This window comes from Lagopus muta, chromosome 1 (genome assembly GCF_023343835.1).
Source record: "Lagopus muta isolate bLagMut1 chromosome 1, bLagMut1 primary, whole genome shotgun sequence".
NCBI lineage: Eukaryota > Metazoa > Chordata > Aves > Galliformes > Phasianidae > Lagopus > Lagopus muta.
Genome location: NC_064433.1, coordinates 91,253,892 through 91,279,458, shown reverse-complemented (window position 1 = coordinate 91,279,458; position 25,567 = coordinate 91,253,892). Strand labels below are relative to the sequence as shown.

General features: G+C 43.2%; 2 protein-coding genes across 8 annotated transcripts in view; one reads left to right on the top strand and one right to left on the bottom strand.

Moving 5' to 3' along the window:
• Window positions 1–942: 942 nt before the first annotated feature.
• On the bottom strand, window positions 943–10,264 carry MPC2 (mitochondrial pyruvate carrier 2). Its single transcript, XM_048943195.1, has 5 exons — window positions 10,050–10,264; window positions 6,840–6,880; window positions 5,136–5,220; window positions 4,000–4,111; window positions 943–3,358 (listed from the first exon to the last, which is right to left on the bottom strand). Exons 1-5 carry the CDS (start codon window positions 10,153–10,155, stop codon window positions 3,301–3,303), a joined length of 402 nt encoding a protein of 133 aa, XP_048799152.1. The 5' UTR covers window positions 10,156–10,264; the 3' UTR covers window positions 943–3,300.
• Window positions 10,265–10,747: 483 nt separating this feature from the next.
• Window positions 10,748–25,567, top strand: part of DCAF6 (DDB1 and CUL4 associated factor 6) — an 81,844-nt gene continuing 67,024 nt past the window's right edge. For 6 of the 7 annotated variants that reach the window (XM_048937180.1, XM_048937173.1, XM_048937162.1 and 3 more), the window contains exon 1: window positions 10,748–11,014. In XM_048937180.1, coding sequence (XP_048793137.1) covers window positions 10,921–11,014 — 94 coding nt within the window. In that variant the 5' untranslated portion in view covers window positions 10,748–10,920. The remainder of the gene's footprint in view (window positions 11,015–25,567) is intronic. The other variant, XM_048937188.1, reaches the window with a different exon arrangement.

Below are 25,567 nucleotides of genomic sequence, written 5' to 3'. Positions count from 1 at the left end.
TGGGCACTCAGTGTGTTAGCTTATTTATTTGGATATAATAGTCTGTGCTGATGAAAGGGACTGATGTTAGTTGGTTTACTTAGTGACATCATCTCAAGTGACAGATGACTTCTAATTTCCTTGATGGCTAGCAAGCAGAGATTGAAATCAGACAAAGTCATCAGATTGTGATGTTATGGTGACAGAAATTCAGTCGGGTGTCCTCAACTGCTCTTTTCTTAACTCTTTGATGCTCTTTTGCAGGTGGAAAAGAACAGCATGTACTTTTAGGAAAATGAAGTGTATTGTCCTTAACCAGTGTCAGTACCACTGCTAGCTTTTTTTGGTCTTGCTGCAGCCCAGCTGAAGAACTGACAAGAGTCTTGAGGCAGTAGCAAATGACTGTTAGGTGAGCAAGCACTCATGGGTGATGGAGCTGAGGAAGGTCTGCATGATGTAAAAGATTTACAATGAATTCTCTGCTGTGAGGAGGAAAAAAATAGGCTTTTACATGTAAAAGTGACCTTGTATGCATTATAGGAATACAGTTTGGGAGTGCCAGCTTGGGCTCTGGCTGCTGAGCCAGCTTGCACCCCCTAGAGACAAGAATATGAATGGTATCACACATCTTTGTCATCCCCTCTTCTGAACAGAGCTGCAAATTGAAGAGTTTTGTCTCTACTAACAGTGGATATATTCTTCTTTATTACTGATCAGCAGAAATAGATTTTGAAGGGTATTAGGCGTAACGATATTGATGTTAGTAAATCAGTAGCTATACTCAGTACAACAAATCTCCATTGCCTTTTTTGTCTTCAGCAGTTGTTCTGTGAGGGAGATCATCAGTGTGTTCATTAGATGGCACTAAATCACACATTACACATGTTCATTAAAGAGCCACTATAGGTTGGCAAATATGTCCCTATACTTAACTACATGATAATAACTGGACACCTGCATTGGTTTTTGTTTTTGGATTTTTTTTTTTTTTTTTTTTTTTTTGAAGCTTTGGCACTATTTCAGTTCGTGAGAAAATGAGCTGGAAATAAGTTTTCAGCTTTTTTAAACCTGTGAGAACTGCTCAGGTAACCATCTGGTAACTGAAGTAAATGTATACATGCAGCTTGTAAGCTGCGTTGCTGTAGAGTGGATTCTTTGAGGTAAAATGCAGGCCATTTGAATTATGACCAAAATACTTGCAGTCTGTTTTAAAATTTTGTCTTGGATTTTACATTAGTAATATATCTACCTAGGACTTCAAATGCAAATTGTTCTGACACTACAAAGGTGATGAAATTATTTTCTTTTTAAAACTATCAAAGCCGAAAAGGTGGGTAAGACTTCTGGGCAGTGGCCATTGGCCTGTGGTGCTAATATTTAGGTAACAAACTACAAAATCATATAAAGATGCTCAGGACTTGTACTCTTCTGAGGCTTCTCTTTCCCTGCTCTTCACTGCCCTAAGGCTACTAAACCCTTCATTTAAAGGTGTTTTTGCACTCTAAAATCAAGTTCAATGCCTCTTGAGATCAGTGTGCTGTGCAATCTTTTCTGTCTCCCTACAATGGCAGCTCTTTTTATGCGGTAAATATAATTGGGAATATAGACTGGATACTTTTCATAACCCTCCATTTGGAGGTATGTGGGAGAACAAACACCTGTAAGACAGGTGTATAATCTGTGTGAGGGAGCTAGATATGCATTGCATGGCCTGACTACGTGAAGATCCTGTGTATCAACGGTTAGTGCTTTTGCTTTTACAGACTCATCTGGAAAGTTATCCTGGATATTTTTTCTTGAATGGACTTTCACATTTTCTGTTGTAATCTTGTGAATATTTTAATACACTTATTTCCCCCCCCAATTCTGGTTTGTTGGATGAGTCTCGTCATGAACTGGGAAGGGAGGGGGACTGAAATATACCACCTCTCTTCCTGGCAATATTTTTCAGTCATCCCACTCTCTGTCAGCTCAGCAAACACACACAGCTGGAGAGTTCACTGTTTGAGGTGATACCCTACATGGATTGAGCGAGAAGAACTAAGATATGCAAGAGAAAATGCTTGAGGTTACAGCAATTACAGCACACATCTCCAGCAGAATCCAGCTGGGAGAGAGACAGCTTTCAGAGGCAGGACAGCCTCTGGAGAAGGGTATCTGATGCAGTATCAGGCACGTGTCTTGTAAGGAGAGAAAATGCTGTCCTGCACTAATACTCTTTGCTAGATAGTTTACACACAGGGTGAGAAACACAAGGATTTCAGTGCCACAGCAAGGTGCTGCAGCTGTTGTTAAATACAGACAGTTTCCTCCTGTCTCCACCCTTGCCACATGGGAGTGGTACCTCAACTTGGATTGGGCAAAGTACGGCAGAGGAGAGAATAAGAAGCCATTGTCAACTTCATCATTCAAGGCATTCATATTACTGAGAGCTGAATGCAGAAGGAGCTGCTCTGACAGTTCTCTTTTTTTCCTCTGGCTACAGGCTCATAGCTTTGGAGGAAAAGGTCTGTGACAGCATGCCAGGGGAAGCTGATGGATGCCATGCTCTGAGCACAATTGCCTGATACAGATGGACTTCTGCAATGTAATGTACAGCTTTTGCTCTGAAGCTGTTTCACAGTGTTACTTTTTTCTCTTTACAGGAAATTAAGTAGGGAGAGAGGTTGGCTTTCAAAGGTTTCATTCATAACATGCCACAGACAGCAGCAGAGCACCTCCTCCAAAGCTTTGGAGAGTTCCCTGAGTGCACAGCTTCACAGAAAATCTGCACATACTTAAGGAGGGTGTGAAAAGTGAGTAACAGATGTTTTGGCTGTTCATTTTTCACATTCCCAAGAACCAGGTACCTAAATGTGCCCATCTTCAGCCTGAGTTGTAGAGGATGGCAGAAACTTGGAAAAAATAAAAAATAAAAAAGGAACTATTTTAAAGTAGGGTAAAAACCCCACACAGATGTCACCGTGATATGGAAATATACTCCTGTCTGGGACTCTGGCTAACAGTCCATTTCATGCCAGGCTCTGTTCAGCAGTCAGGTAAGGTAAGGCCCAACAAGTAATTCAAGGCACAATCCACAGTCAGTTTCTTTTAAAGAGACAATGTAAGTTCTCTGACATAAGACATACAATTTTACTTAAATTTAAAAGGTCACATTTTATTTGAACATATGGAGATATTTTGTTATTTGCACTTAGAAAATGCATGTTCTCTAGACTTTCAGATTTCCTTTTCAGTTTCTGAGAGAACAAAAATATTAAAATTAGTGAAGCTAGGTCCCGTGGGGAAGGGTTTGTGCGTTGCTAGATTTGACCTATGGAGTTAGGCATCTTTTTGCAGTAGCTGCTCTTGTTGTTTTGCTTTCAGCTCCTGATTGTACCTATTGGAAAGAAAAGCAGAGACTAAGGTTAGAGCTCCAGTTACAGTGTATTTGTAACAACCTCTTCAGTAAAGGAAGTTTAAAATTACAAAGAACTTGAGAGTAGAAACTCAGGATAGGGTAGTTTAGTTAATGTAAAAAGCTCCCAATTAGTTGCTAAGTTTGCATTATTTCTGTCCAGTACTTAAAAAGGGAGAAATTGCCAAATGATCCCCTCAAGAAATAACCCAATTAAAAAAAAACAAAAACAAAAATCACATTGCTATGCTTAAGGACCCTTTGATCCAACTGGAACTGATGGGATTCAACAGTGAAAGCTGACAGAAGCACGAAGCTTATGAAGCGGTGTAGGCTTTTTGTCAGACAGACCTACAGCTTTTAAAGAATGCCTTAAATTCAGAAACTACAGCTTACACAAATCATTCCTTAAAAAGTGCTCTAGCTGTAAGGAAAATATGTAGAAGCTTCCCTGCTATTCATCTGAAAAACTAAAAATGTAGCAAAATGTAATGTTTAATTGTTGACTTCCCCTTGCCTGTTGTACTGACACTGAAAACTGGTGGAATTTATAATTTCATGATTAAGACTACATGGTATGAGTGCTTAATTACAGTGTGCACATAGTCCTTCTTAATACATACCTCCATATTCGGAAGAGTTGGGAGCCACCAGCACAGCCAACAAAGAAGTTCACCGCAAACAGGCTCCAGTTTTTAGGAATAATAACTAGAGAGTACCTTGACCAAATAAGGCCTGTTGAGTGAAAATAGAAGTTAGGAGACATTATGTCTTTGTCATTAAAATATTCAGACATCCCCTCAGTTTGGGGATGGAATCCTGGGCTAGTTTAAGTACACCAGTCTTACAACTTCATGCTGGACAACTGTTTTTCTTACAATCATCTGTTTCTCAGAAGCACAGCAAATGCCAGTAAGAGAGATACAGGTATGTGCTTCATTTTTCCACGATAACATAACCAGACAATAACGTTAATCATAGTTCTATATCAAATAAAGACTCTCTGTGCTCTACAGCAGTCTAACCCTTAATACCCTGGCGCAATTGCAGAGCAATGGCATTTTGCTGCAGTATATCCAGTTTGCTGCACCCATTTGGAGATCATAGAACACATCACGCAAAGCACATAGCACAAAGCCAGATATCAAAATTAAATCCATAGAAGGAACAAGATGGCAGCTGTAGTTTTGGTTCTCAGCTTTACCTGCCACAAGTTCTTCTACCAGATTTTGTCAAGGGTGATGCTTGAGTATGGAATATTGGTTTTGTCAATGTGAAAACCCATGGCAGACAGCAGTGCAGTGGTCTGTGTACCACTGCTTCCAAGTTCTTGTAGCACATGGAAATTCTTTCCATCTAGCATTGTTTAATCCCTTCAAATCCATTCTAAAAAAGCCACAATATTCTGGACTGATTTCAAAATTTCTTGACGTGAACAAATCAGAAGAGTTTTATTTCCTGGAGCGAAGAGTATCATTTGTAATCAAAGGAACCAAATTTATATCCTAACTCAAAACAACTTGCTCCAGACAATTCCAAATTAAGAGACTTGTATAAACCTATTACATAATCACAGAACTCTCATAGATTGAATAGCAAGTATAAACGTGTCCTAGAATTATCATGTAACAGTGACAGTGAGAGCTAGCATACCGAGCCTTTTTTATGTAAGTGACTTAGTGCTGACAGAATACAAAAAGGAGTGGGTACAGTTGTAGAGAGGGTGTTGCATACAAGCACAGAGTACAGCTGGCTTTACCTGTGGCCATTAACACTGCAGACTGTGCTGTGCTGAGCTTTTCTGCTGGTCTAGTCATATCAGCCATTCCAGCGCACACCAAACCCTGTAAAAAGAAATTAATTAAGGCAATCCTGTACCAAAACCTATTAAGTTGTTCAGAAGGGGAAGACGCTGTATAGCTTAGAGCTTATTCTGTGTGCACTATGCAGCAAATGGGATGTATGAGCTGAGTAATTAGTTGTGGAGACCCTGTACACTTGCAGTCCTTTGTGGATGAAATAAGTCATGGGGGCTGTGATTAGCTTGCAATGAAATCCCAGGCACCTTTTTGTTATTTACAAGGTTAATTCAAGCAGATTTGCTCTTAAAAACAAATTGGTTTTTATGCCGCAAGTAGAATCTTGTCTAAATAGGAAGACCCTTCTTCCAAAAGCTCAGTTAGTAAAGATGTACATGTGCAGTCTTCTCTCACCTTCATTCTAGGAGGTAAAAGTGTTTTTTTTTGTTTGTTTGTTTGGTTTTTTTTGTAAATATAATTTCAGTAAAAGCGAAAAATTCCCCACTGCAGTGACAAATAGCTTGACTGACTTCTTGAGAATGTTACTAGCAAATACGGTGCTTGATTTTTTTTGTTGTGTTATTGCCCTCTACTGGAAACAATTAGTTGTTCTACTACAGAAATTAACCAAAATACGTGAACAAAAAAAGCCTTAATGCTTTTAACTCGATGACTGCCACTAAGGGCTACTTTGGGCTCCACTCAAGAGATCAGTTTTTAAGGGTAGAGACTTCTGCATGCTGCCTCATTTATGGGATCAGTTTTGCTGCAGTGGTGTCACAGAGGTACAGATTTTCAGTCCATTTGGGTACCTGCAAGTCAACATGCTCTTGCTTTGTAGTAGAAAGCTGTTTTAATTTATCAGTGAAGAACTTCACTGGGAGCACAAGTAGGCCTTCCTCCACCTTCACAAAACAAATAAACAAACAACTATCTGTGTATTAGCGCTTATGATAGAGCAGCAGACAGCAACCTGCTCAGAAGAGCACATTGCCTGGGAGACTCAGAAAATGGCAGGGGTGAACCACAGATAGTGCAGCACCCACCTAGACTGACAGAGAAAAAAACCTACTGTGTGCAGCATCATGTATTCCCTGTGGCCTGTAAGATCCGCTGTTCACAACAACAGATTTATGACCCACCTGGCCATAGGAAGAAGAGATTGTATTGATGCTTGCTATCAAACAGGTATATCAACCTATTTTATTATTTACTTAATTTGTACAGATTATGACAAGGATGAGGCATACACTTCATGTGCACAGACACAGGCCAAACTTTCTGAGAAGCAGAACTGTACAAAGAACACAGCTACTGACGTAAAAATACATGCCTTCAGAGTTCTGAATTATGACAGTTCATGCCAACCTCAAGCAACAGTGAGTGTTCAATAAAAGAAAGCTTTTATGAAACTTTCTAAGTGAAGCATACAGCTTTTCCAGAAAGCACTGCTATTTTTTTTTTTTTAACCCCCCTGTATCCCTGGAGTGTTGCACTGCCCATTTTTTCACCCCAATATTTTTCCTCCCCATCTACTAAAAATCAGAGCTTTGGCATCAAACCTTTCTGAAGGCTCATTTACCTGCTGGGAATTATTCCTTGCCCAATGAGTTTCTGCAGATTACCCTCTAATGAACGGACATGAGTTGGCATCTTATACTTACCCATTTCATAATAGGTGCCCAGAAGAAAACTGTCTTGGGACCTGAGGAAAGAATGGGGAGAAAAGTTAAATTACTCAGTGAGATGTAGTTGCTTTAATGCTCATAGTAAGTTCTGAGTTATTGATGATTTTGTTGTTATTGTTGTTTGTAGTGTTTTTGTCGGGGTTTTTTTTTTGTGTGTGTAGATTGTTAGGGTTCTTCTTAGTATAGTGAATTGCACAGTGATATTGTGTAACTGTGCATATATTGTGCTTTATCACCTAATGCTCATATTTCTTTAACTCTGTGCATCAACTTTTAGTTGCATAATCAGCCCACCCATTTTTGCAACAGATGAGGAAGAAAGATTGGTATTCCTACTTTCAGGCAGCCAAGGTACTGCAAAACATATTTATAATGAAAATATTGAGATCAGGCCAGGAAAAATGAAAACAGTTTCTATATGAAGATTAAAACTTAGACTATCACCAAACAAACAGAATTAGAGTTTGAAATCTTTGTAAACTGAATCTAAAACTGAAAACTATTTCCTTCCAGTACTTGAAGGGAGCTTATAATCAGGAGGGAAAATGGCTGTTCACGAGGGTGGATAGCGACAGGACAAGGGGGAATGGTTTTAAACTGAGACAGAGGAGGTTTAGCTTAGATGTTAGGAGGAAGTTTTTCACACAGAGGTTGGTGACACACTGGAACAGGTTGCCCAAGGAGGCTGTGGATGCCCCATCCCTGGAGGCATTCAAGGCCAGGCTGGATGTGGCTCTGGGCAGCCTGGTGACCCTGCACATAGCAGGGGGTTGAAACTAGGTGATCATTGTGGTACTTTTCAACCCAGGCCATTCCATGATTCTATGAATCTTGTAAACTGTAACCATGAAATATTTTTTATTAGTGCTGCAATAAATCAGACCCTGCTCCCTTTCCAAATCACAGCCCATTTCTTCATACTACAAAAGACATCCTACACAGCAGCATTATTAGACGGTTAGAGTACAAATTGAAAACAAGTAGCAGCATGTTCTCATGGACCTCTAATGCACATCTCTGAGTAGGCAGGTCTTTGACCTCCCATCTCAATATTTTGCCAATAGTCAAACAAGGATTATAAGGATACAGAAAGGAGAAAAATCAATGGAGCAGGATCTGGAAAAACATTTCTCTCATAACTACATATATCCTACAGTGGTGCAGAAATAGCAGTTGGTTGGTTAAAACAAAGTATTGTAACACTACACCAGCAGTATGCAGACTGTCAGCTGTGCCAGACATCGTTAATCTAGGCAGACTGCTCCAAGTCTTTAAAGAAAGATGAGGATCCAAAATGTCCACCCACCACCCTGGGGTACAGTCAGGGCACTGGGCCCGACTTTGTCAAAATACATGAAGTTTGAGGCATTGCTAGGCAGATAACATGTGAGATGAAACCAACTTCCCACTATAATATGTTACATATTATGAGTCAAAGTTTTAAAATATAAACAATAAATACTAGGACATGGGCTGTTTGCTTTTTATGTGAGCTAATATTTAACTAACAATGCAGCCTTACAGTAACTATTTATGCAGCTTGTTTTAAGCACCCTTGTGTTTAAAACCATGACTTTGAAAAATTAGCCACAAGGTTTCTGCAGCAAGTACTTGTGAAGCAACTTACAACATAGGGGATAAGACTTACTGTTACAAATATCAGTTGTTCAGTCACCTTAAAGCCAGCTAAACCCTATAAAAGGCATGACTGCAACACAGAATGCAGCAAAAACTAGCTTGGCAGCTTTGCATGAAGACTTTAAGACAGTAAGACCCATGCTGCTTGTGACAGTGATCAAGTTTCAGTCAGCAGCTAGTAACTTCTAGCAGATTACTTTTCACCTTAAGAACAGAACATTTCTCACTGTAACAATATATTTTTTTTCCTCCATTATGTAAATTTGGTAATAATTTGATAACTTAAAACTACTGACTAAGAAAGTAAGAAACAGCTGAGGACAGCTGAGCCAAGCTGGTCCTAAGAGAGGGCAGTTAAATCCTGCTAGCAGAACACCCTCCCCAAGAGATGTTCCAGCAACAAGGACTCCCCAGACAGGGCAGGCTCTTCCTGGATCCTGACACCCATTTTTCAAGGACAAATTAGACAGCAGCTGCTCAGAACCAGGACATGCTAGTTTGAACACTGTATGTGCAAACAGAAGTTTACTTTATATTAAATGTAAGAAGTGTTTGTCCTGGGGAGCTGTTTAGTCAGGCCAAATGAACCCAGGAGGGCAAAGGAGCCGGAGTACAAGCCCAGTCCAGGCCTGCGTGGCTAGGAGCTGCGCTCCCTGCACAACAGCAGTTGACATGCCATGTCCCAAGCCCTTTGCTGTCCTCCAGCAGCTGAGCTGTGTGGTGCCAGCCAAACAAACCTCTTCAGAGCTGGCATTTTCCTGGAAGCTTTCTTTGTGCCAGGAAAGAAACAAACACAGTTTGTTCTTCCCTTGCTGCAAGCGATGTATAATTTCACAATAACGGCACTTGATGTCATTCCCACATTAGATCAGCAACTCGGTTATCTCCAGGAGATACGACGTCAGCCTTTCATTTGTAACCTACTTGTTTGCAGTCAGTGACATCTATTGCTCAGGTTTCTGAGCCCCCTCTGCTCAGGCATTCAGGGCTGAAGCTGAACATCAGAGGCTTGGGTTTGATACCTGGTTGTTTGGCGTTTTTTCTCACCACTGGGGTGCTGGCTATTTATGGGTTATGACTATGATGTATACATACGCTCGTGGTCCACCAACACGAACATGTTTATGTGGCCCTAACGAATCTGGTACACAGATTTGAACGGCGGCAGCTTTCCCTCTGTGGTCACAAGCCACAGTACGAATTCCAGGAGGGCACCGCTACGGGATGGAGCAACCACCCGAGCACCAAAGTCCGTTCTCACCGCACACATCCCAGCTAGGTGAAGAGTCAAGGATGCGGCACGCGGGAACCAAGCACCGGCCTATGGGATGCTGCGGCTTTATCGCGAGTTCCGCGGCTGTCCCGTGCGGCCTGTTTGCATGGCAAACAGCACTGCCGGAGGTCTCTCCCCGGTGACACGCTTCCCCCGAGCGAAACTCTGAGCCAGCTGAGGGCCCGCCGGGCAGCACGGACCCCTCGCCGAGTGGAACCCGCCCCAAGCAGCTTCTCCCCGCGCTCAGCCCCCCACCTCCCGCCCCCCGCCGTTACCGGCCGGGTGGTTGTAGAAAGGCCGGAACCGCGGCGGCAGCATCAGCTCGATGCGGTCGAGCAGGCGGTGGTAGGAGGCGCGCAGCCCCGTGACTGCGGCCGCCATGTCGGCACAACGAGAAGACCCTCGACGACTGGCGTGTCAGCGTGCCGCCCGGTTACCCCGCCGGCGTCTCCGTCCCCCCACGACCCGCCGTCCTTCCGCTACGCCCCGCCCTCACCACCCTCGAGCCGGATGGAGGAGTGTAGGAATCCCGCGCGCTCATTGGCGGATCGGCTAGGGGGCGGGGCAGGGCGGAAAGGTCCGGCAGCCGCGATTGGCTGGGGACGCCTCGCGAGGCGAGCGGAGCCGGCGCTTTGGGCAGAGCGCTGCCGGCCTTCTTTGGGAAGGGCACGAGAGTCGTCCCTGTGCCCAGCTCAAAGATGGCCACGGTACCGGCATCACACTCCCTATCAAGATGGACGGCGCCGGAAACTCAGACCCGCGGCCGCGCACCCAGACCTAAGATGGCCTCCTCGCGGCTTCAACGCTCAGCTCATCTACGTCACCCGTCACATCCACGGCGCCCCAGCGCCGCAGCGAGGAGGCGGTGCTCCCAGCTCGCGTGAGAGGCGGGGCGTATCGGAGCGCCGCCCCTGCCCCGCCACCCTCCCTCCGCTCCCGGAGGCGGGGCTTCACGGGGGCGGGGCGCCCTGGGGGCGGGGCGCGGAGCCTTTGCCGGCCCCGCCGCTCTCGCTGTTGCTCGCTCCCTCGCTTGTTCGCTCTCTCGGTTGCTGCCCGTCGGTGCCGCGGCGCGAGGCGGGCGCCGGTTTCCATGGTGATCGCGCGGCGCGGCCGGAGGCAGCGGAGCGCCCGGCCCCGCGCGGGGCCATGTCCCGGGGCCGCTGCCCCCACCTGCTGTGGGACGTGAGGAAGCGGAGCCTGGGGCTGGAGGAGCCCGGCCTGCTGCGGCGGCACTACCTGGGTAAGGGCGCGGCGGCGAGCGGGCCGGGAAGCGGTCACCCTCCCTCCCCCCTCCGCGGCGGCCGAACCCGGCCGCCAAGTTTCCCCGCCCGCTTGTGCCGCCCCTCCCGCCGCTGCCGGGGCCCCGCGAGGGGAGAGGGGGCAGAACTGTTGCTCGAGGCCGCCCCGAGCGTCCCTCACGGCCGTTGTTGGCCGGCGGGGCGGCCGCGTTCGCCGCCCACGTGAGGAAACGGAGCCGGTGGTGTTCTTTGGTAATGGCGGAGGGTGCGTGCGTGCCTCGAACCCCCCTGCCCGCAGGGCTGGGTGCAGGGCTGGCTGTTACACGCGTCGTCGCGGAGCTCTCGCCTTCGGTGGGTTCGCTGGCAGCGAATCCTCGGCTTTGTGCCCCGGGAGTGGAGTGACTCCCGCTCCCGAGGCGAACCGTGGGGTGCTCGCAGTGCTGGCGGTGTCTTCCTGGCTGCTGCTGGAGCTCCCTCGATTCCCGGCGGAACGGGGTGATGTTCGGGGATCCCAAGCGCTCGGCAGGGTGGGAAGGGTAAAGAAGAAAGCAGAGCCCCTCCTGGTGCTTCCACCCTCTGCGTGCACGTAAACGCTGTGTGAAAAACTGTGAGGTTGAAAACTGTTGATCCTGCCGACTTTGGCTTGGTAGCTTCTATCTGAATGGCAGTGTGTGGCAGCCTTGGCTGGAGCTTGTCCCAGTTTAGAATCATAGAACAGCCCGGGTTGGCTGGACCCACAGGGATCGCCGAGTCCAACTCCTGGCCCCACACGTGACCACCTAAAATCCAAGCCCTGTGTCTGACAGCGATGTTCATACACTCCCTGAACTCCGGCTCTCAGGGCCGTGCCCACTGCCCTGGGCATCCCGTTCCATGCCTACTGCACTCTGATGCAAAACCTGTCCCTAACCCCCAGCTGCCCCTCCCCTGACACCGTTCTATGCTGTTCCGTCTGGCCTTGTTGCTGTCACACAGAGCAGAGCTCAGTGCTGCCCATCCACTCCCTGTGAGGGGCTGCAGCTACCATCAGGCCTCCCCTGGAAATGCAAGCGTTCCTCTGCCTGGACACATGAGGAATGTTCCTTGTGTTTGCTCCTGTTAGAGCAGAAAAGCCTCTTGTTAAAATTGGGGCTGTGGAGCATAGATTTTGAAGGGACACTATGAGAATTTTTGCTTGGACGTTACACTGGCTCTCGTAATTGACGTGAAATTTCATCAGTAGAAATCAGTCCTAATTTTATGATGACCTATGTGGAATAATGCTCCTGTGTAATATACATAACCAATTAAAAACATCACTCTGGTGACTGGAGTAAGATCTTATTGTTAGGGGTGTTCATTGAACCTGAATGTGTTCCATAGCATTATAGCATTTGAGGACATTTTCCCTAGGACAGATGGGACATTCAGCTGGACTCATGCTGAGATAGTTACTAGTGGTGGCAAGTATTATTCACTCCTTGAACTTTATGCCTTAAGCTGCAGCTAGGAGTTGGAATCACATTCTGGGCTTGGCATGTAGTGTGCTTCTCTTGTAGAACTATCACACTTGTAATCAAAATAGCATTTACTGCCCTAATACACCCACCAATGGGATTGCTTGTGTCTGGACTTAAGCCATGGGAGGCCTGTTGTGCTTTTCATGTGCTGTTCTGACATGTGTTATGGGTCGTCTTTTCACACAGCAGCAGCCCTGCATGGGACTGTTGCTATTTGGATGGAGGCTGTGTTGAAGTCAGGTGGGTGGTGCTGGTTGTTGGTCCTCCTGGAGCTCATCTGAACTGGTAGTGAAACTTGTACCTGTTGGGCTTCGTCAGCAGCCTGAGGGCCAGAGCAAAGGCAGGACAGGTGTCTTGGGTTGGCTTAGCAGGAGTGTTATGAAACAAATCCATCATCTGTGCTTTTTATTATTTTTTTCCTCACTTTTTTGGTAAATTTGTCAAAACAGTTATACAGAATAAAATAGATTGTTTGTCTTTTTGCTTCTGGCCACCCTTTTCAGCCAGCAAAGCAGAAGGGAGGTCTCACAGCAGGAACCTGACAATGCAGTTAATAATGCATTGGAAGACACGTGTTCACCAGTGATAACTGTACAGAGAACCGTTGACTTGGATAGTGTCATTATGCTACTGAATAAAATACAGGCAGTACTTAGGTGCCTGTATATCGGAGGGACACATCTAAGAAGGAACTGCTGTTTCTTATTTACTCTGCGTTTTGGTTTCATGTGAACTGGCAATCAAGTGGCACTCTATTTATAGCCCCTTTCAGCTTTCAAAAACAGCTGCTCCAAGAGGGATCTGCACATCATATTGTGCCTCCCCATGCAGATGGCTCGCTCTGGGAATTTATATCCTTGCAAAACTCTGCTTGATTTTGCAAGATCTTCTGATAACTGCCCTGAAACATGGTCAGTTTAGGACAGAGTTGCAAAGGAAGGTCTAGTGGAGGTGAGCCAATGTGTACGTGCCTGGTATGTGCCCTCTGGACATCATCATCCATTAAGAATTCTCTCTGTGTGCTAGAGGGAAAATGGGGGTCTTATGTCTATCTGCGGTACATTTTCTTCAGCATTTGTAGGCTAATTAGTCTCCATTTCAAATAGTGCTTGCATCTGAAGTCTCCAGAGAAAGCCAAGCTGCTCTAGGAGGCTGGCAGAAGCACTGTGTGCTCTGGTGCACTTTGGCCGTCGTCTTAATCTGATGCTGGTAGGTAGAATCCTGCTGCTGGGTTGTGGTAGAAATTGAGATTTGCACTCCTTTCAGTCGTTTGAAGCGTCACAGGGCTTGTACATTGGAAAAAAAAATTTCAGTAAGCTGTAGTATCCTACCTAAGTTCTGCTTTGAAACTGTCAAATGAATTTAGGAGGACAAATTTAGAGACGTGCTACTTCCTTAAGAAGTCCTGAGTCAGTTCTGATAGCAGTTGAAGTGTTGGGTGTTGTCAACATGAGAGCTTATGTGTAGGTGAACTATAGCATGCAATTATCTGTCTAGAGCAATAACGGCCTGGGATTCTTGTAAGAAGGAAGTGGATCCATAATTCCTCTGAAGTATTTAACGTGACAGCTTTATTTGCTTTCTGTGAGGGCCGTGCTGCTGAGGATGGCTCCAAGTGGCCATGAAGAGGGCTGAAGACTGTTTTTAATATGTATATTTTTTATTAATTGGCAGAGTGGGCAATCTGCAGAAACTTTATTAGTCTAAAATAATTTGCAGAGATGAATCGGTTGCGTGGTTTTGCTCACAGTGATTGTCAGGAGCTGTGCTTTAGACAGAGTGAATTTCAGAATAAGTACGTTCTCCTTGGCCTTTGATACTCTTGCTGGCATCTGGCTTTCTACCATCTTCCTTTGTAATAGGAATTTCTGGAGCTTTCAACGTTTGTTAGTGAGAGTGCTGTGGTGCTGTCTGTGGAGCTTCCCTCCACCTTTTCAAAGAAGGCTTTCATATGCTAGGGCATATGTTTGTCTAGGTGTGCAGTTTATAATACTGTTGTTTTCTGGTACTGTTTTGTAATGATTAGGAAAGGTCTGAGATCTACAAATTAACTGTAAGCAAACCAGTAGTGAGGTTAATTGTGGTCAAATTTTGTAAAGCTTCATCAGCCTTTGCTACAGGGAGAACTGGAAACATATCATTATGCAGATAGTTTAGCACATTCTCCCATTTCCTAATCAGACTTCATTCGTTTCCCCCTCTTCACCAGGGTGAACCACGGTAAAACCAAAACTACTGACAGATTGGAAGCACATCTGTTCATAGATAGGGCTGAAGAACAAGGCGGGTAAGGCCAGCAGTTTCAATATTGGCTGTGTCACACTTGGTGACGTTACTGGTTTATACAACCAGCAGTGGTTTACTGAAGGTGGGTAGGATTGGGTGTTACTTTAAAGTCAGACAGCTTTCAAGGTAAGAGCTTTGTAGCTGGTGCTGTTGCAGACTTGGAGATAGTCTCAGGGCATTTAATCAGCCTTTCTTTAATTCTGTGCATAACACTTTTGATGTTTCGGTATTTTTAGGTGCACTGCTACATTTCACATCCTAAACCTCTCACATTAATTTTCTTCTCCAGCATAAATTGAAGACACTGCATCTGTCACAGCTAAAAAAGCCATAATTGGGAGAGGTGTTTTATGCTGTTCTTCGTTTTATAAGTCTGGTGTATTAACTGCTGCTTGAAAAAAAGGAGCTCTATAATTTCACCTGTTTGTTTGATTGCTACTTTAATATATATGGCTTAACTTTCTGGTGTACTGTATCTTCTACTGTGCTTTGTTCTGTGCCCAGAAAACCAGCTCTGTAGTAGTTGGTGTGTGTTGGTGCACACCAAATGCTTTGTGAAATGAGATTGGCTGATGGACACAACTGAGCTCCGCAGATCTGCTTTGTTAGTGATGTTTTCTGAGTAATAGAAACTGCTGCAGCCAGAATTGAAATTTTCAGTGTCATGAATGAATGGGAGGAAAATACATCTTTGAAACAAACCCAAATACCTTCATTACTCTCCATCTATTAGACGTCTGGCAGGAAATTTGGTATGGTGTTGGATTATTCAGTGGTTGTACACAGGAAGACATACCAGAACATTGCAGGAAAAGAATACTACTTTTTTAATTATTAAAACATTGTAGTGCCTTAAACATGCTGCCATGTTTTGTTACTTATTTTTTGTCAGTAAAAACACCATCCTTAGTGAGCCTCAAAAAAATACAGATAGGCAATTGAAAAAAGCAGTGTGTTACTGAGACGTGTTGATAACAAATTGGCTTTGGAGGATTTTAACGAAGGGAATATGTCTGAAGCAAATTCCCTGATATGATCTCCGTGAAGCTGTTAGCAGATAGCAGAAAGGCACAGTGCATGTGCATATCAAGTCGCTCTTTAAAAATGTTGGGAGTGATCCTAATACATAAAGATGTGTTTTTTTTCAAGTTCCAAATAAATCAACTGACGTATTCAAGGCCGCCATTTAAAAGCTTTTAATGAGTGATTTGTAGAAAGTAGCACGCTGTCTATAAAGCAAAATGAAAATGCAGTGTAGCAGAATCATCTGGACAAGGTAATAAATGAAGAAAAGCTGGTTAGCTATAATTTAGTACGTAAGAGGAGCTCACTACAGAAATAGCTATAAACCAGTGTAACCTAAATAAAGAGGGTTTCACATGATTGCTTTCTGCGCTGGTGAAGTTATTCTACATTATTCCACCTGTAGCTTAACTGAACTATGCAAGTGGAGACACAGAAGCCAGTTGCACTTGAAAACCAGAAAGCAGTCTACAACACAGTGCCACACAGCTGTATATTTGCTAGCTTGTTTTTCTGCTGTCTCAGTGATCTTTGCTCATAGTTGATGGTACCATTGGCTTGACCTCGGTTACCTTTTCCTTGTATATTCCTGTGGTTTAATTGTTTTGTGTTACTGTTTCTGTCTCCTTATTTTTGTCCCATCTGGCTCCTCAAAGCAGGAATTGCAGTGTTGGCAGTCACTTCAGTTTGTTTTCCATTAAACAGAAAATTGATACACACAATATAGGATTACTTGGTGCTTTGGTCGCTCTGTTCTGAAATAGGAGAGCGAGATTGATAGGAATGCAGCTTCTGTTTATGTGTATTAATTTGTGAAAAAACTGATCTTCAGTCCTTTGGAAATGAGAGAGTCCTTTTAAGTTATCTTCGGTTTTGTCACCCCTGCTCGACATGGGCTAACCTATGTCAGTGAACTTTCTTCATTTTGTTTTTTAAGGGGTTACCCTTTTCTGTAATATCTGTGCACTAAATGTTAATCATCCATGTTCTTGGCAACCATGAACATACAATAATATATATATATTGTGCAATACATAAATGCATGTGATAGTGTGCTGTAGTCCCAAAGCTTTGCATATTTGATTAGACTATTCAAATTACAGTCAGTCTTAGGATGCAAATGTTGTTTGCTTCGTGTACTTTGGAGTCTTAATCTTTCCATGCAGACAGCTGGAGTCTATAGATCTGCACGTGCTTTATGTACCTTTTCATTTTTTTCATTGCAGTACTTTCATTAAATTTATGCAGTATGCTTTTAAAGACGCTCCGTACAAAAGAAACACTTTTGCTTTGTAAACGACTGCCAATTTCTTGATGCAGACTATTTCAGACAGCTTCATCATTCTGTTGCACCTTGATCTTGTAATTAATGAGTTTGGGATACTGGGATGAAAGCTGTCTCTTTCTGCAAAAACAAATTCTGTAATGCATTTGTACATAGGTTGCTCTGAAAGTAATGCCTCCTGCTGATTTCCATGGAAACTACAGCAGATAAAAAGAGCACAATAATACTTTTTGATAGAGCGTGTGCTTAGGTACGATATGCTATTTTTCAGTAGTCACCACCATTAGCCAATTTGCACAGATGAGCTGATCAAGACGCTCTTCCTTTTGTGGTGTAACAGCTGTGCACAGCTGTCCGGAACATGGTTTGTCTTTCACGTGGTAAAACACACTACCCACTGCCTCATTGTGCTCACATCCACTGATTGGTCACCATCAGCATTCAGTAAGTGTCAGAGAATGTCAATGGATGATATCTTTCCTGCATGGAGGAATTCACTGACACTTCTCCACTCTGTACACCCTTCTATGTCAGATGCCATTCTGTCAGACTGCCCCTCTGCTGCTGTCTGTCACACGTCAGCAACAACATGTAACAGAATAATGGTGGGAAGGTTCAACCACTACTGCCATACCACCAACATCCACCTCTGATGCTATGGCCAACATTATAACATAGGAGGCAATACTTTCAGAGCAGTCCTCACATGTTTCAGGATGGCGCAGTGATGTGGCAGATCTCTTTAGTTATCCTTTCTTTTTTTTTTTTCTTTTCTTTCCTTTTTTTCCCTTCTCTGTAGTCTTCCTCCAGTTGGTTGTTTCTGTTATTTGCATGAGGGCAGACCTTTGAGCATGTATGTGTAGTCACTGTTAAAATGTTGCACTGCAATATGATGAGTTGTTATGACTTTGCTTGTGATTCCTGATCTTCTTTGATTTAAACGTCCCCGAAATAGCCCAGTGGGATATAGCTGATCATGTATCAAGAGCTTGTTGATACTTGAAACTAGCCCTATCCTGGCAATGAGGAAGAAGATCAGTCTGTTATTAAGTATGCCAGCCTTCAAAGTAAGCTGGAACTTTCACTGATGTAGTGCAGGTCTCAGCTTTTTCTTGTCCATCTTTGAGATTCAGTGACTTACTGATTCAGATATGTAACAAATACTTTAGCGTAGTTTGATTCAATAAATACTGAATATAAACACAACAAAATGGAATCAGATAAACATCAGCGAATTTTAATGTATTTCTTGAATGGAATGTAGGCTTTCCTTGGGAAACTGAACACATGGATGCTGCTGCTCTCTATTTGACAGGTATCATGGGGAAAATGAGGTCCGTCTTTCCTTGCCCTGTGAGCTGGATGTGATACGAGGCAGTGATATTTGTCCAGTTGTGTTCAATTACTGAAACTTCACCAACATACAAAGCTATCAGGCAAAACCTTCTGAAAGCTATCACACAAAACCTTCTTTGTTTTGGTTACATTTGTTTGTAGCTATTTTTGTAGTGAGTTCCCATTATTTACTCTTCCTAAGAAAGGAAGGAAAATGAGATTCTATTAGTTTTTATTCTGTATGCCCTGAAAATTCTGTTGGCTGAAAAAGGATGAACACGTGCAATCTAATTCACCAAACAATTTTCAAAAGTAAGACTTATTTGATTCCCTCTGTTTTTAATGCCCACTTATAATTCAATTTGTGTCACCGGTGTTGCTTGATAGTCATCTCCTAGTAAGACTCAGATTTCTGCTTCAGCTTTTGACGTCACCTATTTTTAAACTCTAATCCTGGGCAATTTCCGAGTGTTTACACATGTAATCTCACAGGGACACTTATCTGTATCTGTTACGCTGTGTGTCTCTACTTCGCTTCTTGCTCTAAAACAGATGGCTTGTAATTCCCATACTGTTCAGGATTAAACAGTATTTTAAATTAGGTGAGTGTGCAGAATGGTAAAAGCTTCGTTTCACTTCTACTCTGTCCAAATTCCCAGTTTTACCAAGATGCCTTTGCAAGAAAAGCAGAAGACTTTTTTTTTTTTTATGCCTGAAGGCGTGTCTCCTTAGATATGCTGGTAAGCTTCTGTCTAATCACTTCCTAATCTATTTAAAAATGTGGATTGAATTAGCTTAGGCAACTTTAAATAGTAGACTTTCTTTTTTTTTTTTTTTTTTTTTTTTTTTTTTTTTACCCCAGTACCTTTATCCAAAAGTAGCCAGGAGATAATTGCACGGTGAGTTGCACCAGCTGGTGGGGAGAAGCAGCAGCTGCTGCTTGGCACTGAGAGGCAAATGGTGGCCTCTTAAGCAGAATGCTTAAGAGCTGATCCCAATAGCTTTTTCTGTGCATCCATTTTCCATGCTATGGTAGTTGTCTGTCCGAATGCGTGGAGGTGACAGAAGATCATAGTTGTGCTGCCGGTAGTCATCACTTTTGCGCTGGGGCAGTCATATCCCTGTTTCTGCTTCATAGACATCCTCTGCTCTTGCTGAAGCATGGAGCCTCTATTTAACCTCAGACATCATAAGAAGTGCTTTAAAGAACCAAATGAATAACCGACCTCCTGAAAAGGTGTGTTTTCCTTTCTCCTGTCACAAAACCACAGGGATTTATCTTCTGCTCAGCCGTAATGTGTGGCAACAACTACACAGAAGGCTTTTCTGTGGGCAGCCAGAGTGGGGACAGGGTATCTGTCAGAATGCGGTGTACTTGTCAATGAAATCCACTTAGTGCTTGCCACTGTGGCATGGTCGGTCTCTCACAAGTTGTTATTTAGAATATGCAGATAAAATGTTGTCTCTGGGATTTACATCCCGCTTATGCTATGTGAGCACTTTAAAAATTCATATTAATATAGCTGATTTTCATTTATTAAGTAGATTTCAAGCATAAAATGTGGTAGATGCTAAACAATTGAACAAGTTATATATGATTATTCACTTTAAAGCACCAATGCTTGTGGTCTTGTCAGTGATGGGGCCCTATGCAAGGCCCTGTGGGGCCTTATATTCAGGAGTGGGTGCATTTAGAATCTGAAATATATTTCAAAGTTAATTGCAGACGCTTCTGCTAGTGCAAACACATCTGTGTTATTACCTGCAGTAATTTACTCTTGCAGCTTTGGTAGAAGAAAACAGAAATTGAAGTCTTTTCAGGATGGTTACTAATTATGCTAATATGTATAACATCACAGGGCCAACTTTTTATTCTATTTTATTTTAATTTCAGCATATCTTGTTCTGTTTTTTCTTGTAAGACTGTACTGTCTATCAGTGTACTCATTGGGAGACTCCATCAGGAGACCTGCTGGGTTGGAGTTCTGGGCATAGTGTTGTACCTTCTGTAGTTTCAGTCTTAATATGTGAAAGTTCTGTGCTTCTAAATACATGAAGCTTATTCTGAAGTGTCTTAGGATTTAAGTGCAAGCTTGATTAACACTCAGTCATCTGGTGCTGAGTGTTTAGTAACAAAGCTCTTGGAGATTAAAATGGCAAGTAGTTCTCTTCACAGAAATTAAAGTATTTTCTGTTTCAGTGCAGTGTTTAGACCTTTAATCTAGATGAATTATCACTTAAAGTAGGGAAGAATTTGGGTTATCTGCTCTGAACTTAAATCATAAGCAGTTGTCCGCAGCAACTTGAAAGGTAGTCTTTTAAACACTGTTAAAAGCAAGTGTTACAGTTCTGGGGGGCATTTATACAGAACTATTAGGATATCTAACAGAGGACGTTGAACAAAGGAATGGAGAGTCACACTAATGGATTTGGTTTGCAGCACTACTGCTGATTCACTCATTTGATAAATTGCTTTGGTTTTCTGTGTCACAAAATCAGTGTCTATAAAATGGGGCCGCTCTGAGTCTGTCTGCTAATACGTGTTCTTCAAGACTTCAGTTTGTGTTCAAGGGTTTTAGTATTTCTTGACAAAATGTAATGCATTGCTTATTTTTTGTAGTCCTGCTAACTGTGTGATGCATGGAGACTTCTGTTTGCTGTACAGTATATTCAATTTAATTTGATAAGTAAAAACAGTGACATGGAACAGAAGATGGGAGGGCTGCTCCAAAAGTAATGCCTCTAATGTTATTATGTTGGCTCGTGATATCAGAGGCAGATTTTGGTGGTATGGCAGTAGAGACTGAACCTTTCTGCTGATATTTCATTGCATTTTGTTACTGTGTGACAGATGGCAGTAGAGGGACAGTCTGACAGAATGGTGTCTGACGTGGGAGTGCATGTGGATCAAAGTGGTGTCATTGAACTCCTCTGTGTGGAAGAAATGGCACCCAGTGACATTCAGCAAGCACTGCTGAACTGGACACCAGTCAGTGGATGTGAGCACAATGATGTGGTGGATGGTACATGGTGACAGTGGCACTGGGTCACTTCCCCTGGTACAGATATTTTTTGAGTGCAGCATGCAGGCTCCTGTTTATTGCTGGCGAAATGCACAGCCGATGGTGATGGCTGTGCTGAGAAACTGTGTTTTGTAGATGAGAATGTGCTCTGTCAAACAGTGTTATTGTGGTCTTCGTAGTAATTTCCGTGGAAATGAATAGGAGACATTACTTTTGGAGCTACCTATATCTATTTAGTCATTGTGCAGAGTTTGACACAGTCCAGCCAAATAAACCATTTACAGATTAACTGGACTGTCATCTTCTTATGAAACAGCTTCTCAAACGTATAAACTCTGTGCTGGAGGTCCAAGAGAAATTTTGAAATGCTCTTAGAGCAGGATACTGTGTGCTCTGCAGTGGGAGCAGGCTCTGGCTCTGTTTCAGTTTTAAACTGCGGCATTTCAAATGTCACAGCAAGCAAGCACCGAGGGACTTGGCCTCAGGAAGAGCCAGCTTGACTTAAATGAGCATTTGTTTGACAAACAGGATCTATTCGTGTTTTTCAGAGTAAAGGTTACCTTTCAGTTTCACATACTGTGATGGTGCAGCTTTGCATCAAAATTTGGTTATATTTCTGTATAGCGCAAACACACTTTCTGGTCTAGACCTTCATGAAATGCTATCTCTATTCTCAGTGAAAAGATCTGGAGTGAATATAAAGGTCTTACATACTTGAAGCATTGAGCTTTTCTGCTGTCATGTGTTCTGAAGTACCATTGTTAGGTGGTTCTCTGGAGAGGTGTGTTGGCAAGGCATCGTTGGTTTGACATTATGTGCAGGTAGCATATTGAAGAGATAACGTACAAGTAAGCATCTGTGCTTTCTTTTTTTGCCTGCTTTCCCATGTTTCAGTTTGTGTGATGAGTGTATGGGTAGAGTGCTGTCTTGATAGCTCTCCAGATTTCAAATACATAAATACTTAAAGGAGGTCAGCACAACCGTCTGAAATTTCACAGTGCTTGTTTTGTTTTTTGGTGTTTTTTTTTTTGTAGATAGCTTGACCTCAAGAGTTTCAAAACAGACCTCACATATGTCTCCAGTGAGCTAACGTGTGTCATGACAGCTTGGTCACTTGACCATCTCATAAACAGACCTTACTTGAAGAGAAGTAATTATGTATTAAGGCCATCCTCTCATTAATTCTCTGATGGCATGTATTTAAATAAATTTTTTGCTTAAGCAAAAAAAAAAAAAAAAAAAAAAAAAAAAAAACCAACAGTTTTTGGCTTTTACACAGCCTGACACTGTTAGCAGAAAAAAAGTCAGCAGAGGTCTTGAGTCCAGAAAGAATTATTCTGAGAGGTTGCATCTCCCCTACTGTCTTAGGTAAAGAGAGGATCCATGACAGCCACCTTTGCTGGAGGACAGAGGGAACAGGTAGCCACTGCAATAGGTGAATGAGAATTAAGGATTTGTCACCCAGAAGAGCGGAGTGACTTGAAGAGGAGAATTTGACTTTTAGGAAGTCTAGTGATAAGAGTTGTGACAAGGAATCTTAAGAATGAAGTAGGAGGGTAGCCTACTAGTTAGCAAGATAAGGCATTGAAAACAATACCATTTAATGTGATAAAAAATATGAACGTTGCAAAAAATATTCAGGTGGCTGTAATAACAGAAAACTATAATATTTATTTACTGCTGAGCTTTTTCAGCAGACCAGAGAACTTATTAAAGTCATTGCTGCAATATGAGGAACAAAGATTGTGTGGACTGTTAAGTCAGCTTTTAAAAAACAGTGAATGCAGAATCAGTATTTTCTTTAGATCAGATTATTCAGGTAGTTCCATTTTTATTTTAGGAGGAAAAAACACATTCAGGATCTGCTGACTCAAGTTTTGCGTTATAAAGTAAGAAGAAAACTGAATGGATTGCTTCTAGCTTATCTTAGTACTTTACCTATAAAGTGGGTATGGTGGGACAGTCCAGCCAAGATGAGCAATGAAGTCCACAGTCCACAATCTCTCATGGAGCCTGCTGTTATGTTGCAAGAGAAAGGCTGTCCTGGCCTGACTTAGCATCATGATGTAGAGGTCAGAGTGAATGGTTTGTCTGGGTTCCAGGAAATCCAGAGGGATCACCCCTTTCCTATCCCAAAAGACAGTACCCACTGAAGGCTGCATCTTGAACTTTGGTGGGGAATTTGCCTGTTGCCACTCCACAGGCTGCTGTTTTGACTCCAGCTCATAGTAGTGACAGCATGTATCAGTAAGGACGTGTTCTGGGAAACTGTCACCTTCAGCCTCTTATCTGTTCTGTAGGTCCTGACAAAATGTACATATGGTGTTCTTTCTATCCCTGTGTGGGCATTCATGAGGAGCACCTAGTGTAAACTTAGCAATATTTCAACATTGCCATTTTTTTTCAAAGTGTTGAAGCTGATATTCAGCTCTGCAGAGTTCCCTGGTCATGCTCTGATGATTCATGCAGATGTGCTGTTTGAGACACTTCTCATTTTGTGGTGTGACAGCTGTGCATGGCTGTCCAGAACGTGGCTTGTCATTGATGTCTCTGTTGCCACTGCTGAAATGCACCACTCACTGCATCACTGTGCCCACATCCACTGTTTGGGCTCCAGAAATGTTCAGCAAGTGTCAGAATCATAGAATGGCCTGGGTTGAAAAGAACCACAGTGATCATCTAGTTTCAACCCCCCTGCTATGTGCAGGGTCACCAACCAGCAGACCAGGCTGCCCAGAGCCAACATCCAGCCTGGCCTTGAATGCCTCCAGGGATGGGGCATCCACAACCTCCTTGGGCAACCCGTTCCAGTGTGTCACCAGCCTCTGGTGGAGGTTTTTCCACCAGTGGAAAAACTTCCTCACAATATCTAACCTAAATCTCCCCATGTCAGTTTAAAACCATTGTCCTGTCACTATCCACCCATGTAAACAGCCGTTCCCCCTTCTGTTTATAAGCTCCCTTCAAATACTGGAAGGCCACAATGAGGTTTCCCTGGAGCCTTCTCTTCTCCAAGCTAAACAAGCCCTGTTCCCTCAACCTTTCTTCATTGGAGAAGATGGCTATAAATGTAGTGGATGCCGTTTCTTCTGCATGGAGAAATTTGTCACGTTTGCTTCGTATGCACTTCCATGTCAGACTCCATTCTGTCAGACTGCCCCTCTGCTGCCCTCTATCACAGGGGCAACCTGTATTGGGATACTGATGGGCAGGTTTAACCTCTACTGCCGTACAACCAACATCTGCCTCTGATACTGTGGGCTGACATAATAAAATTGAGGCTTGCTTTCGGAGCAGCCAGTGAAGAAAGAAAGGTTTTTGGAGGCAAAACATTTTTACATTTCTACAGTGTCTCTTTAGTGACTCATCTTTAGTCCCTGTGCTATCTCTAAATTCTCTGAAATCAGACTGATTTCGGGTAGAAAACAGCCCACCAGCAGTGTAGAGAGGGTATCGAAAAAAAGTTTACACTGCAATTCTAAATGCTTTTGTTAGAATTCTTGCTCTGTCTACAGCTACGGCAGTCAAACAAGACTAGAAAGACTAATGCTGAATACTGCACCACTTAATTAGTGAGGTAGTATGTTTTTAATTTGTTTTTTAAGCTGCCTTAGATGTGCTTAGAAACAGTTGCTGTATAATCATCTCACCCAGTCATACATCCTCTTAAAACAAACAAAAATATCCTTTGTAAAAGAACATTCTTCAGTCTGCTGTGGTACTTGAGCTGTATTAGTGGAAGTCTGGCTGCCAAAGCGTGCCTTTGCATGGAGGGAAGGCTGGATGCACATTTACTGAGGTGCAGTTGTAGCTGCTGGAGCTTGTAATGCTCAAAGAGTCCCTGTGTCTTTGGGGGTGTGTAGCACTGATGTCCTGTGCCTGCTTCTCAGTCAAGTGTCTGGCCTGTGGCAGGCTGGTTTGCGAGGGGTCAGCTGAGGATATCAGGTGGTCTCTTTTTTGTTCAGGGAACAGTAGAGAGGAGAAATTGTGCTTTCAGGTTTGTACTGGAATGCCAGAATCAGCAAGGCTGGATGCCTAAATAGGGCTTCCCATTTCATCTGAACCAAAACAAGCCATGAAGTGTAGAGCTTTCTGATATAGGGA

What these genes read in the sequence shown, in the direction of transcription:
- MPC2 (XM_048943195.1), bottom strand. Translation starts at nt 10,155, where the DNA reads ATGGCGGCCGCAGTCACGGGGCTGCGCGCCTCCTACCACCGCCTGCTC. An exon ending in TTTCTACAACCACCCGGCCG is followed by an intron (nt 6,881 to 10,049) that starts GTAACGGCGGGG and finishes TTCTTTCCTCAG; the next exon opens with GTCCCAAGACAGTTTTCTTC. An exon ending in TGCAGTGTTAATGGCCACAG is followed by an intron (nt 4,112 to 5,135) that starts GTAAAGCCAGCT and finishes TTCACTCAACAG; the next exon opens with GCCTTATTTGGTCAAGGTAC.